Raw genomic sequence first — 15,139 nt, 5'->3', positions numbered from 1 at the left:
CATACTCAGATTTCTGAAGGGGTTAAGGACTAGTTTTAGTGTCAATATCAAACTCAAGTTATTTAACATTGAGAGAGACATGAACTGGTTTTCAGGTGGCAATCCTGGATTAAATATCTAAACATAATTTAGGATAGAATCATAAATCTTTCGGTTAGGAATTGGTAGAGTACTTTGTCTAATTGACAAATTGAAGGATTGGATGTCATTTGTACCTCCTACTGTGTAATTTACTTAACTGTTATGGTTTTGTTCAATTTATATCTGGAAAAAGAGGGTTTTGTTTGTTCGTTTTTGTTTTTGACAGAAAAGGTGAGTTGTAGGGAGAGATGCTGATGCTAAGTTCTGGTTCCCTAATTATTTCTTGATTCGGTCAATAAAGGAGGCTGGGAGTCAATTGCTTGGGACAAGTGGGACTTCCAGGTCCCAGGGGGAAAAGGAAGACACATGGAAAGAGAAGGGGCTTTTTTTGGTCATTCTTTGGAATGGGAAGCATGCAACAATTATGTAAGATCTTGGAGCAGCTAAAACCAGCAGACACCACTAGTGGCAGTTGGCCAAGGAGGTCAGCAGTAATTATTTGAGTCCAGCAATTGTGCTGCTAGCAGGCAAATTCTAAAGTAATAAAACTTTGTTCCATGAAGAACAAAGGGCAACGGAAGGACACAGAGCATGGCTGCAACTCCCAGGCAAAGGCAGTAGTAGCATAGCATGTTTTTTAAAATTACAGGCAACAGAAACTAATGTAGAGACCCACAACAAAATATTAAGTGGAACTTGAGGAAATCCTGTAGAAGAGGTGGAGCAAGGATTGATAGAGCCAGAAGGATATCATAAGAAAACATATAGAATCAACTAACCACTATGGTCCCGTATGAGCTCATAGTAACTGAACTGCCATCCAGACAGCATGATGGGATGGACCTAGGCCCCCAACATATATGTAACACTTGTACATGTTGGTATTTATGTTAGAACTCTAATGGCAGTAGCAGGGGCTGTCTGCTTTTGGATCCCTTTCCCCTACCTGAGCTGCTTTGGCTAACCACAATAGGAAAAGGAAGATCTATTTAGTCCTACCACAACTTAATATGCCCTGGCTGGCTCATACCCACGGGAGGTCTTCCCTTTTCTGAGAAGGGAAGGAGGAATGGATGGGTAATGAGGAAGGTGAGAAGGAGGTACTAGGAGGAGAGAAGGAAAGAAAAGCTGCAATCAGTATGTAAAGTAAATATAACTCAATAAATAATAACAATAACAACTATAACAATAAATAATAATAACAATGACCCTGGATTTCTCAATGGAAAATCTAAAAGCAAGGGAATAGAAGAACCCAAAGTCTAGCAAAACTATCAATGACAACAGATGGTGAAAGAAACCATTCAACAATAAAACTAACTTTAACTCCTATCCTACCTATTCCTATCTACCAAGCTAACTCTGCATAGGATACATGAAGGAGAACTTCAGTTGGAAGATGTTAACATCAAAAAGGTCAAAAGGAATAAATCATCTCAGAACAAATCCGGGGCGGGGGGAACCTTAACAAAACCCCAGAAATTATTAAACTCTATTCATTGATAATTATCAATATCAATGATTTAAATTTTTCAGTTCCTTTAGACACAGACTAAAAAAAGAGAGCAAGTTAGAAAACCAGATCCATATTTTTGATGCATCCAAGAAACACACCTCACCAAAGACAGACATAAAATCAGAGTAAGAGATCAGAAATAAAAATTTCCATGAAACACACACAAAAAGCAAGCAGGTATAACCAATTTAATATATGACAAAACAGACTTCATACATATTCATCCACAGAAAAAATATCCAGCAAGAGGGTACTAAAACTCTAAACATTTATTCAGGAAACACAAGGACATCCACATCCATAAAAGAATCAATACTACTGCTAAAATCATATACTGGCCCTTACATGGTGATAGTGGAAGACTTCAATACCCCACTCTGACCAATGAATACATCATTCAGATGGAAAAACAAAAACAAAAACAAAAAACAAAACAACAAACTAAATAGAGCTAAATAATGTCATAAATCAAGTGAACCTGACACAGAAGAACATTCTTTCTTCCCAGAAGTACATAGAGCTTTCTCAACCAGTGAAAGTATTCTTGGGTACAAAGTAAGTGAAAACTAAAGTAATGTTCTGTATACAATCAGATCACCACAGATTAAAGTAGGATATGAAAAACAGAAAACACGGAAACCTTAGAAACTAATGGAAACTAAACCAATCACTAATGAATGAAAATAGAAAGAGAATATAACCAAATCCATGGGACAGAATGAAGGTAGTTCTAAGAGGCAAATTCACAGCACTAAATGCCAACATAATAAATTGAAGATCTCCTATTGCAATAATACCCCAAAACTCTAGAGAGTAAAAATAAATCAAAGACTGCAGTCAATGAGATAGAAATAACAAGAGAGACTATTTTAAAAATCAGTGAAATAAAAGTTATTCTTTTCGAGAAAATCAACCAGATTATCAATACTTTGTCAAATTATTAAGAGATGGAGACAGAAGATCCAAAATTAGGGATGAAAATGAGGACACCACCCTAGATACCCAAGGAAACACAGAGAACCATGATGACATGCTTTAAAATCTTTATTTCATCAAATACAAAAATCTAAAAGAAATGTATGAATTTTTTGATATAGTAACAGCCTGTTAAAGTATGATCAAGAAAGCAACTTACAAGACACAAATAACCCTAGTGAAAAAAAGGAGTAATTAAATCTCCCAACAAAAAAAAGCTGAGTAGTCAGCCCAGAAGTCTACCAGACCTTAAATGATAACCAACACAAATATACCTCAAATTACCTTTAAAAACCTTTTAAAACCTTCATATTTTTATGAAGCCACCATTACCCTAATACAAAAACTTCAAAAAGACATTCACCAATGAAATAAATCAAATAGTACTATGAGCAAAATAATAAAATACTTGTAAACCAAATTCAACAAAACATCAGAAAGATTATACATGATCAAGTTCACTTCATGACAGAGATGTAGGAATAGTACAACACATGTAAATCAATAAACTTAACACCCCACATCAACAATCTGAAAGACAAAACCACATGATCATCTCATGAGATGTATTACAAAGCCTTTGACAAATCCAACTCACCTCATGGTAAAAATCCTCTTTTACTAAATAGGAACAAAAACTGAGAACTATATCTAAACAATGTACAAAAAGCAATTTGAGAGTCAAAGGTCTTTACCTTCCTCAAAATACTTCCCATGGTGCTTAGGAAGCTATTGGAAGAGAATGTAGAAAGATTCTAAGAACCTCAAAGATAGATTGTGTTTTCCTGATACATGAAGAATGATGCACATATGAATTCCAAAGATGTGACAACACAAATAGGGTCCACTCATCCTCGGGCCAGTGAATCCCAACAGTGAGAGATAAGTGGATGCATAACATTCTAAGGAAGAAGTTATCTATAATTCATGCCCACAGACCAAGAAAAAGTTAATTTTCCCAACTGACGTCTTACTGTGTATATAAATCACATTTTACAGCAGGCCTTAAGCCCTGGAGAAATTGACTAACACAAAATGAACTGAATGCTATTTCTCTAGAATTGCTGTCTCAATATCTTTTGCTTGGGCACACCGTTTATTGGTGTTTGGTGTGTCCATTGCGGTTTCTGGTTCTATGTTTTAGTTTTCTGTGTGTGTGTGTGTGTGTGTGTGTGTGTGTGTGTGTGTGTGTGTGTGTGTGTATGTGTTTCAGAAAGAGAGAAAGAGAGAGAAAGAGACAGAGAGAGAGAGAGAGAGAGAGAGAGAGAGAGAGAGAGAGAGAACAAGAACAAAATAGCTTGCAGGATAGAATTATGATCAGAATAAACTATGAAAAAATTTTAAGAGATAAGAAATAGGAATGTACATAAAAAGTAAATATAAAGAAAATGTATTGGAAAATTAGAAAATAAAAATGCATTTAAACAATCCATAATTACAATGGATTAAAAACTGAGCAGTACACTTTACAGTTAAAGATGAAAACATTTCTCTCTCTCTCTCTCTCTCTCAGATCTATTTAAAGTGTGAGTATACAGAAGTAAGAACTATAACAATGACTTGGTTCTCATTGTAAAAAAGATGGTTGAAGAGTTCTAAAACTCCACAAAACATCAAAACCCCTATAAAATCACTTATATTTCACACTATTATTAACCAGATTAAGAATGACAAGTACACTGGACATATTCACATCTATGTGAATTATGCAAATGTAATTGTCTTAACACCTTTTCAGTTTTATAGGCAACATAAAGTGTATAATCTTAAACAGCCACAAATGAAGAAAACCAAATGAAAACTTTTGGCCTTCATAATAAACAAAATAATGCAAAAAAGATGTTCTACTTCATAAATTAGAAATGTGCAACACCCAATGTTACCTTCTCACGGTATAAATATGTGGTTGTAAAACTAGTAAATAAAAGTGCAGTCTCTACATTTACAATCCACAGGGGTTTTGGTTGACAATATGTAGGTTTGTGTGGTGGCTTCAAAGTAGATTAGTTGGGCTGGACGTGGGAGGTCCTGAGGGAGAAGGGATGAATATTTTCTTACATACTTTAAATATTAAAATCTTTGTTACAAACACAGTTCAGATACTAGCTTTTACCCCTTACACTTTATATCTTGATTTCTGTCTCTGTCTGTCTCTGTCTCTCTGTTTCTGTCTCTATCTCTGTCTCTCTCATCTCATCTCTGACTTGCTGGTTGCAATCCTAATTCTTCCACTACATTCAGCATTTCAGATCTTCACTTTCAGTGTTCAGCCCTACAGCCTGAGGACATATTAATCTCTGGAGAAGGGACAGCTTTCGGAGCAGTGACAGTTGTCTAGATAGCATGGAGGGCCAAGTCAAGCGCCCCATGAATGCATTTATGGTGTGGTCCCGCGGAGAGAGGCACAAGTTGGCTCAACAGAATCCCAGCATGCAGAATTCAGAGATCAGCAAGCAGCTGGGATATCAGTGGAAAAGCCTTACAGAAGCTGAAAAAAGGCCCTTTTTCCAGGAGGCGCAGAGACTGAAGACCCTACACAGAGAGAAATACCCAAACTATAAATATCAGCCTCATCGAAGGGTTAAAGTGCCACAGAGGAGTTATACTTTGCAGCGTGAAGTTGCCTCAACAAAACTGTACAACCTGCTGCAATGGGACAACAACCTACACACTATTATATACGGACAGGACTGGGCTAGAGCTGCACACCAGTCCTCCAAGAACCAGAAAAGCATTTATTTACAGCCTGTGGACATCCCCACTGGATACCCACTACAGCAGAAACAGCAGCAGCAGCAGCACCAGTTCCACTAGCAGCAGCTAACCTACTTACTGTCCGCTGATATCACTGGTGACCGACCCTGCACCATAGCAGGAGCACCTCAGCAAAGCCCTGTGATAGGTAATCTCATGATACTGGCTCTGCTCCTACCTATCCCAACACTCCCCTTGCTGTAATTTACAGCTTGAGATTCCTACTTGGTTTGGATACTGAGTTCCCTCTGGTTGTAATAAAGGTCCTGCTCCCCTTTTTTTTCTGGTGGGGGTGTGGGGGAGGAGACCAAAATGTGTGTAAGGATGTGTAGTGTGTAAGAAAGGAGAATGCTTAGAAGGGCTTACTACATACTTTTTGTTTAACAGCGTACTACTCGCATTCTTATGGCATTTAATCGATGGAAGAAACTAGGTTTAGACTCATAATGAATTTATCTGTACTGCCAGCTCAAAGGCAGCAAACAGCTTTAGAGCCAATACAGCTTGACATGCTAAAGTGGGAGGTGGGAGAGGGGAAGGTGGAGTTTTAAAGGAAACATCAGAAGGGTACACACTACAAATATCCAGCTGGGCAAGGAAATTCTTTTCATTCCTGTTTGATAGGAATAAAGGACTATTTCAATCCCTTTCCCACAGATAAGAAGGTGTTACAGGAACAGAGGCAGCTGTTAATTCTTCCCAGCCCATTGTTCTATTCTTTTCTTAAACTCCAGACAGTAGGATCTTGCAGGCATTCCAATGCAAAGGTCAAGGGACTTTACTGGATGCCTGGATGCATATTAAAGTTCTTTAGCCACCAAGGGGAACATATGTAAATTATCACTTAGGTTGAGTATTCTAATGACTAGGATACAGTAGTTCATTTCTGAGCAGGCAAAAACACAGTGCCCTCAGGTCTGGGCTGGCTGTCCTGTCCTTTCAGCATCACCATGGAAACCATTGTCTATCTGTAAGTGGTCAGTACTCATCTCTGAAAAACATACATAATGCTGTAAAAACACTGGCTGTGCCCCTTTAGCATGCAAAGTACTCCTTTGTAGATCAGACACATCTATCTGTTTATCAGGGTCTCTCTCTCCAGCACACAAAACTACATCATATATGACTTCTGTCACTGTGTGTGCTTGCGTGTGCACGTGCGTGCCAGTGTGCATGGGTTTGTCTTTTTCACTTCTCCTTCACACTATGATAAACCCAGTTGTTCTGTAAACTCTTCTCTCTGTAACATCGTTTGATAAAATAAGCATTTATACAAGTTCATGCACAGGAAGTCACATTCTGCTTCTCTTTTACCTATCTTTAAAGAATAAACAGTTTTATTCACAAAATTTTTGTATAAAAGCAGTACAGACAAAGCTATGTTTTCCAGGACCGGGTAAGAATCAGAAACAAAATGTACAAAGCACCAAATTACATAGGCAAGCTAAGTGGACACTTAGCCTGCAGGTAACACTCCCCATATACAAAATGATGCAAAATGGACTACTACAAAAGGTGAAAGGAATTTAATGAAAATGAAGGTACAACATACCCAAACTTATGGGACACAATGAAAGCTGTGCTAAGAGGAAAACTCATAGCTCTTAGTGCCTACAGAAAGATACAGGAGAGAGCATACATCAGCAGCTTGACAGCACACCTAAAAGCTCTAGAACAGAAAGAAGCAAATATAGTCAAGAGGAGTAAAAGGCAGGAAATAATGAAACTCAGGGTTGAAATCAAATAAAAAGGATTATACAAAGAATAAAAGAAAAAGAAAAAAACAGGAACTGGTTATTTGAGAAAATCAGTAGGATCGATAAACCCGCTTAAATATGAGGTACAGAGCTAAACAAAGAATTTTCAGCTGAGGAATATAAAATGGCTGAGAAGTACCTAAAGAAATGTTCAACATCCTTAGTCATAAGGGAAATGCAAATCAAAACAACCCTGAGATTCCACCTCACACCAGTCAGAATGGCTAAGATAAAAACTCAGGGGGCTGGGGATTTAGCTCAGTGGTAGAGCGCTTGCCTAGGAAGCGCAAGGCCCTGGGTTCGGTCCCCAGCTCCGAAAAAAAGAACCAAATTAAAAAAAAAAAAAAAAAAAAAAAAAACTCAGGTGACAACAGATGCTGGTCCAGATGTGGACAAAGAGGGAACATTCCCCCATTGCTTGTTGGGAGCGGCTAAAGACGGCGCTGACATCTAGTGGTCATTTGTGGTATTACAACCATTATGGCAGTGTCTTTGGCCTTCCTTTGGCATTTACAAGGCCAGAGTGATATGCATGCTAATAAGGTATCTCATACTCCACCAATCCCCAGGGGATAAGTTTACAGTCACTGTCTGTCTTGTATTTAAGGCGAGTGCCTTTGTTTCCCCGGGTCCCTCGTATCAAGGTGTTCCTGCAATAAAGGCTGTTGAGAAGAATCTACCGGTGTTGCGTCTTTCTTGCTGGTCGAGGTAGGCGCTTCAATTGCTGATGGGATTTTAAACTGGTACAGCCTCTCTAGATATCAGTCTGGAGGTTCCTCAGAAAATTGGACATTGTACTACTTGACGACCCAGCTATACCTCTCGTTGGTGTAAACTGAAAAGATGCCCCAACATACAACAAAGACACGTGCTCCACTATGTTCATAGCAGCCTTATTTATAATAGCCAGAAGACAGAAAGAACCCAGATGCCCTTCAACAGAGGAATGGATACAGAAAATGTGGTACATCTACACAATGGAATATTACTCAGGTATCAAAAACAATGACTTTATGAAATTCATAGGCAAATAGAAGGAACTGGAAAATATCATCCTGAGGTAAACCAATTTTAAAAAAAAGCAACACATGGTAAACACTCACTGATAAGTGGCCCAAGATACAATCCACAGACCACATGAAGCTCAAGAAGAAAGATGACCAAAGTGTGTATGCTTCAGTCCTTCTTAATATGAGAAACAAAAATATTCATAGGAGGGGATATGGAGACAAAGTTTGGAGCAGAGACTGAAGGAATGGCCATTCAGAGCCTGTTCCATCTAGAGATCCAGCCCATATACATACAGCCACCAAACCCAGACAATATTGATGATGCCATGAGGTTCATGCTTACAGGAACCTAATATGGCTGTCTCCTGAGAGGCTCTGCCAGAGCATGACAAATACCAAGGCAAAAGCGAGTAGCAAACCACTGAACTGAGAATGGGGTCCCCATTGGAGGAGTTAGAGAAAGGACTGCAGGAACTGAAGGGGTTTGCAACCCCACATGAACAACAATACCAACCATCCAGAGCTCCCAAAGTCACTACTCAAAGACTATACTTGGACTGACCCAGGGCTGCAACTACATCTGCAGCAGAGAATAGCCTTGTTGGGGCACCAGTGGAAGGGAAAGCCCTGGTGCTGCAAAGGTTGGACTCCCAGTGCAGGGGAATGTGTTGGAGTGGTGGAGGAGTGAATGGGGAAGGGAACGCCCACATAGAAGTGGAGGGGGAGGAGTTAAGGGGCTGATGAACAGGAAACCATAAAAGAATAGCATTTGAAATGTAAATTAAAAATATATCCAATTAAAAAAAGAAGGACGTTCCACTTGAAAATGTGTGTCCTTAACAATTTATTAATCCCATCTCTCCTCCTGCCCTAAGCTTAATGGCTCCTATCAGCTAGCCTCCACCAACCTCGTGGAAGAGGTTGGTTCTAGGTTCCCAGAGATCTTCCCTAATTGCTTCCTACTCATTCCAAAGTCTGTCAGAAAAGGCCCCCACTCTTTCCCTGTGTTTCCTTTTCCACCTGGGACCTAGAAGTCCTACCTGTCCTTTCCACTGAGCATTTCCTGGCCTCCTTTATTGACCAAATCAAGAAACAATTAGGGAACTAGACCTTTTACTCAAAAGGTTTCAAAAAAAGATAAGGAAGGACATACTCAACAACAGAAAAATCCACCAGGATAAATTCTCATCCAATTCTGAATATCAATAATGCTCCAAATGCAAGGGCACCTACATTCAGTCATAAAAGAAACCTTACTAAAACTCAAAGAACACATTGTATACCACACAATGATAGTGGGAGATTTCAACACCCCACTCTTATCAATGGACAGATCATGGAAATAGAAACTAAAAACAGACATAGAGAAACAACAGAACCAAATGGGATTAAACAGACATCTATACAACATTTCATTCTAAAACAAAAGAATATACCTTCTCAGCACCTCACTGTACCACCTTCTCCAAAATTGACCATATAATCAGTCAAAACAGGCCTCGACAGATAGAAGAAGACTGAAATAATCCCATGCTTCCTATCAGATCACCACAGACAATATGAAAAAAAAAAGGCAGAAAGCCCACATGCACATGGAAGGTAAATAATGCTCTATTGAATGATAACTTGATAAAAAAAGAAATAAAGAACATTAAGGCTTTTTAGAATTTAATGAAAATGAAGGTACAACACACCCAAACCTATGGGACACAATGAAAGCTGTGCTAATAGGAAAACTCATAGCGCTGAGTGCCTGCAGAAAGAAACAGGAGAGAGCATATGTCAGCAGCTTGACAGCACACCTAAAAGCTCTAGAAGAAAAAGAAGCAAATACACCCAGGAGAAGTAGAGGCAGGAAATAATCAAACTCAGAGCTGAAATCAACCAGTAGAAACCAAAAGGGCTATACAAAGAATCAACAAAACCAGGGGCTGGTTCTTTGAGAAAATCAAGTCACTAGCTTTCCTATACTCAAAGGATAAACAGACTGAGAAAGAAATTAGGGAAATGACACCATTCACAATAATCATAAAAAATATAAAATGTTTTGGTGTGACTCTAACCAAGCAACTGAAAGATCTGTATGACAAGAACTTCAAGTCTCTGAAGAAAGAAATTGAAGATGTCAGAAGATGGAAAGATCTCCCATGCTCATGGATTGGCAGGATCAATATAGTAAAAATGGCCATTTTACCAAAAGCGATCTACAGATTCAATGCAATCCCCTTCAAAATACCAATCCAATTCTTCATAGAGTTAGACAGAACACTTTGCAAATTCATCTGGAATAATAAAAACTATTAAAACTATCCTCAACAATAAAAGGATTTCCAGGGGAATCACTATCCCTGAACTCAAGCAGTATTACTGAGGAATAGTGATAAAAACTGCATGGTATTGGTACAGAGACAGAGATAGACAAGTGGACTAGAATTGAAGACCCAGAAATGAACCCACACACCTATGGTCACTTGATTTTTGACAAAGGAGCCAAAACCATCCAATGGAAAAAAGATAGCATTTTCAGCAAATGGTGCTGGTTCAACTGGAGGTCAGCATGAGCAAGAATGTAGATCGATTCATTCTTATCACACTGCACAATCTTAAGTGCAAGTGGATCAAGGACCTCCACATCAAACCAGATACACTCAAACTAACAGAAAAAAAGTGGGGAAGCATCTTGAACACATCGGCACTGGAGAAAATTTTCTGAACAAAACACCAATGGCTTATGCTCTAAGATCAAGAATCGACAAATGGGATCTCATAAAACTTCAAAGCTTTTGTAAGGCAAAGGACAGTGTTGTTAGGACAAAACCGCAGCCATCAGATTGGGAAAAGATCTTTACCAATCCTACAACTGATAGAGAGCTTGTATCCAGAATATACAAAGAACTCAAGAAGTTAGACCGCAGGGAGACAAATAACCCTATTAAAAAATGGGGGGGGGGGGGGTTGGGGATTTAGCTCAGTGGTAGAGCGCTTGCCTAGGAAGCGTAAGGTCCTGGGTTCGGTCCCCAGCTCCGAAATAAAAGAACCAAAAAAACAATGGGGTTCAGAGCTAAACAAAGAATTCATAGCTGAGGAATGCCAAATGGCTGAGAAGCACCTAAAGAAATGTTCAACATCTTTAGTCATAAGGGAAATGCAAATCAAAACAACCCTGAGATTTCACCTCACACCAGTCAGAATGGCTAAGATCAAAAACTCAGGTGACAGCAGATGCTGGCGAGGATGTGGAGAAAGAGGAACACTCCTCCATCGTTGGTGGGACTGCAAACTGGTACAACCATTCTGGAAATCAGTCTGGAGGTTCCTCAGAAAATTGGACATTGAACTACCTGAGGATCCAGCTACACCTCTCTTGGGCATATACCCAAAAGATGCCCCAACATATAAAAAAGACACGTGCTCCACTATGTTCATAGCAGCCTTATTTATAATAGCCAGAAGCTGGAAAGAACCCAGATGCCCTTCAACAGAGGGATGGATACAGAAAATGTGGTACATCTACACAATGGAATATTACTCAGCCATCAAAAACAATGACTTTATGAAATTCATAGGCAAATGGATGGAACTGGAAAATATCATCCTGAGTGAGGTAACCCAATCACAGAAAAACACACATGGTAAACAATCACTGATAACTGGATATTAGCCCAAAACCTCAAATTACCCAAGATACTATCCACAGACCACATGAAGTTCAAGAAGGACAACCAAAGGGCAGATGTTTCAGTCCTTATTAAAAGGGGGAACAAAAATATTCTTAGGAGCATATATGGAGACAAAGTTTGAAGCAGTGACTGAAGGAATGTCCCTTTATACCCTGATCTACCTGGGGATCCAGCCCTTATATATACATCTACCAAACCTAGACAATACGGATGAAACCAAGAAGTGCATGTTGAGAGGAGCCTGACATAGCTGTCTCCTTGGAAGCTCAGTGAGAGCATAACAAATACAGGGGCGAATGCTAGCAGCAAACCACTGTACCAATTATGGGGTCCCCGTTGGAGAAGTTAGAGAAAGGATTGATGGAGCCAAAGGGGCTTGCAACACCATTAAGAATAACAATGCCAACCAACCGGAGGGATCTCCCAGGGACTAAAGCACCATCCAAAGAGTTCTCATGGACTGACCCATGGCTCCAGCTGCATATGTAGCACAGGATGACCTTGTTGGGCACCAACGGTGGGAGAGGCCCTTGGTCCTGTCATGACTGGTCCCCACAGTGTAGGTCAATGTCCAGGCCAGGAGGCAGAAAGGGAGGCTGGTTTGGGAGAGGAAAACCCTTAAAGAAGTAGGGGGAGGGGGAGGGGGAGAGGGTGAGGAATCATGAACAGGAAAACTGGAAAGGGAATAACATTTCTAATGTAAATACAAAATATCCAGTAAAAAAGAAACTGTTAAGTTAACAATTATACAGATATACCTCACAAAAAATTTCAGTCACATTTGCTGAATTGATTACCTTCAGTAGCCTATAGTTTTGTGAAATAAATCTCTCCTAAAACCAGTATTTTACATAAAGTAAAATATTAATTCTCTAGTACTATGTCATGATGCTGAAACAATAATTATATAATGAATGATTACATAATTTTGTGATGTTCACCAAAATAACGTGCCCTTGAGTAATAAATAATTCCTTGATGTTCAACAATAATATATAGCTTCTAAAATACTTCGTTATAACTTCCGTTATAACTCAATTAGTTATTTCTACCATAAATAGAATTTTGTATGAACTGCAAATTTTTTTATAATTGATCAAATTTGTTTGTTATGCTGTTTTATATGGGTTTTGGTATGAATACAAACAAATGGTAAAATTAATGGAGCATTTTCTTCAACTGTTCTGGTTCCTAAAACTTTTCAGTACAAGGCTGCTCAAAACAGGGCAAAGGTTTCTCTAGTTTGTCTTAGCTGAAACTATCTGATTTCTACTGCTTGCCCTGAAAAAATTCTATGGGAAAACACTCAAACCTGTTCTAGAAACTCAGGGTCGAAATTCCCCAGGTTCTTGGCTCTTGTTTGTTGGGATAATCTACCCCACACATCCATTTTATCAAATGGCTATGTAGGTATGTCCCTGCATTTTCAATTTTTAACTGCTGTGTTGGCAGAGCCAAGTGTTGGCAAGTATTTGGTATCGTCCTTTCTATGGTCCATTTCTATGCTTTCTGTATGTAAATACTTGTCTTTCCTCACCTGCTCCAAAGATGATTGTTTGAGATAATCATGTTAGAGGGCAAGTTGTCTTAGTTAAGATTAAGTAGCCCTCAATGCCAAAAATCAACCAAAAGAGAAGTACTAGGTGTTGTTCTGCTGGTCTGATTGGTTCTGACTTCGTGATTTAGTGTTAGCATTTCTTCTAGGCTCTGCCCCACAATTAGGTGGCAATAGCCAGGTATGACAACTCAGTGTAAAAAGAGCTGCTTGCCCCCTCCTCTCTTGCTCTCTTAACCTCTTACCCTCTTCCCTCTCTGTCCTTGTCTCCCCATTCCCCTCTTGCTCTCTCCAAGTGTTCCTGGCTGGCCTCTATTCCTTCCTTCCTTCCTTCCTTCCTTCCTTCCTTCCTTCCTTCCTTCCTTCCTTCTTCCCTCCCTCCCTCCCTCCCTCCCTCCCTACCTACCTACTTTCCTCCCTCCCTCCCTACCTACCTTCCTCCCTCCCTACCTACCTACCTACCTTCCTCTCTCCCTCCCTCCCTCCCTCTTTGTATGTCTCTCTCCCTCCCCCTCACTCTCTCCCTCTCTCTGCCTTTCTCTGTCTCTACCCCCTCAACTTTCCTCCCCATGCCCTAAATAAACACTATTCCACACTCCATGCACCTTATGGCTGATACCTCAGGTGGAAAGGATGCCTTAGCATGGCCCTGCAGAGACACCTCCTTCTCCCACTCTGACCCGGCTACCATACCAGGCCTCTACCAAACATACTCCTGGCTTCCCTTTCTTTTTGATAAAAATACACAACAAAAAGGACTGTAGCTTTTTGTAGAATAAAAACCAGCTGAGGCTGAGGTAGGGAAGATGGGAATGGCAGAGAAGTCTGGTTAAGTTAGGAAGTTATTTGAGAGACTCCCCCAGCAAGCAGGCAAACATTTCTAAACTATATAGATGTGTCCATGTCTTTATTATTATCAAACCTCAATCAGGACCCCAAAAGCCTCTCAATACTTGTGGAACTGCTTGCATCTTCCCCTACCTACTGCTAACCAGAATGTACTTTTTCTGTGTTATCTTTTAAAAAAATTCCTTTAATTGCATTCATGGCTGCTTTTGTGAGAAGTGTTTTTCTCCAAGCAGAAGGCTTAATCTACAAACTTTGGTTGTACTGAGTGGTCTTTGGGTCTTTACCCAATAACAATTCCAGAAGAAGAGCAGGTAGGCTGACTGCAGATCTTCACCTCACCCTTTCCCTCTGCTCTCCAAGACTCCCCAGTATCACATCCAGCCCTGCATTAAAACAGCAGGCTCAGCCTTCTTTGCCCCCATCTCTACTTCCCATGGACCCCACAGAGCTTTTCCTTCTAACCTCCATTCCCAGTTTGTTGCTTTGTCCTAGTTCCCAACTTCAGCCGGTAGTCTGAACACAGATCTTCATTTATGCTGCATCTTCATTCAATTCCCCACTTATCACAACTCTGTGGTCTCCCTTCCTCCCCTCTCTCTGTCTCTCTTTGTCTCTGTGTCTCTGTCTTTGTGTGTCTCTCTGTCTCTCTTTGTCTCTTTGTCTTTCTGCCTCTGTGTCTCTGTCTTTGTGTGTCTGTCTGTTTGTCTGTCTGTCTGTCTCTCTCTCTCTCTCTCTCTCTCTCACTCCCTCCCTCCCTCCCTCCCTCCCTCTTTCCTCTCCCCACTTCCCTCTCCTTTCTCTGTGCATGTGTACTCTTTATCTCATTCTCTTCCTCCCTTCCCATGGTGACCTTGGCTTTGATTCTTGGGCCAGTGAACTCCCCTCGAACAGCTTCCCAATAAATCTGCCTTTTATATAATCTAATCTGGTTTGAATTAGCTCACTTCATCAGTGGAAAAATA

General features: G+C 40.0%; 2 protein-coding genes across 3 annotated transcripts in view; one reads left to right on the top strand and one right to left on the bottom strand.

Moving 5' to 3' along the window:
* The window catches only part of Kdm5d (lysine demethylase 5D), an 83,280-nt gene that overhangs the window by 33,890 nt on the left and 34,251 nt on the right, over positions 1 to 15,139 (bottom strand).
* Sry2 (sex-determining region Y protein 2) lies at positions 4,916 to 5,386 on the top strand. The gene has a single exon (NM_001409365.2). It carries the CDS (start codon positions 4,916 to 4,918, stop codon positions 5,384 to 5,386), a length of 471 nt encoding a protein of 156 aa, NP_001396294.1.

Source organism: Rattus norvegicus, chromosome Y, assembly GCF_021556685.1.
Source record: "Rattus norvegicus strain SHRSP/BbbUtx chromosome Y, alternate assembly SHRSP_T2T, whole genome shotgun sequence".
Lineage (NCBI taxonomy): Eukaryota > Metazoa > Chordata > Mammalia > Rodentia > Muridae > Rattus > Rattus norvegicus.
The sequence above is the reverse complement of the archived record's forward strand: the minus strand, read 5'-3'. Positions and strand labels throughout refer to the sequence as shown.

Excerpts from the sequence above, each read along its gene's own strand:
- Sry2 (NM_001409365.2), top strand. The coding sequence starts at position 4,916 with ATGGAGGGCCAAGTCAAGCGCCCCATGAATGCATTTATGGTGTGGTCC.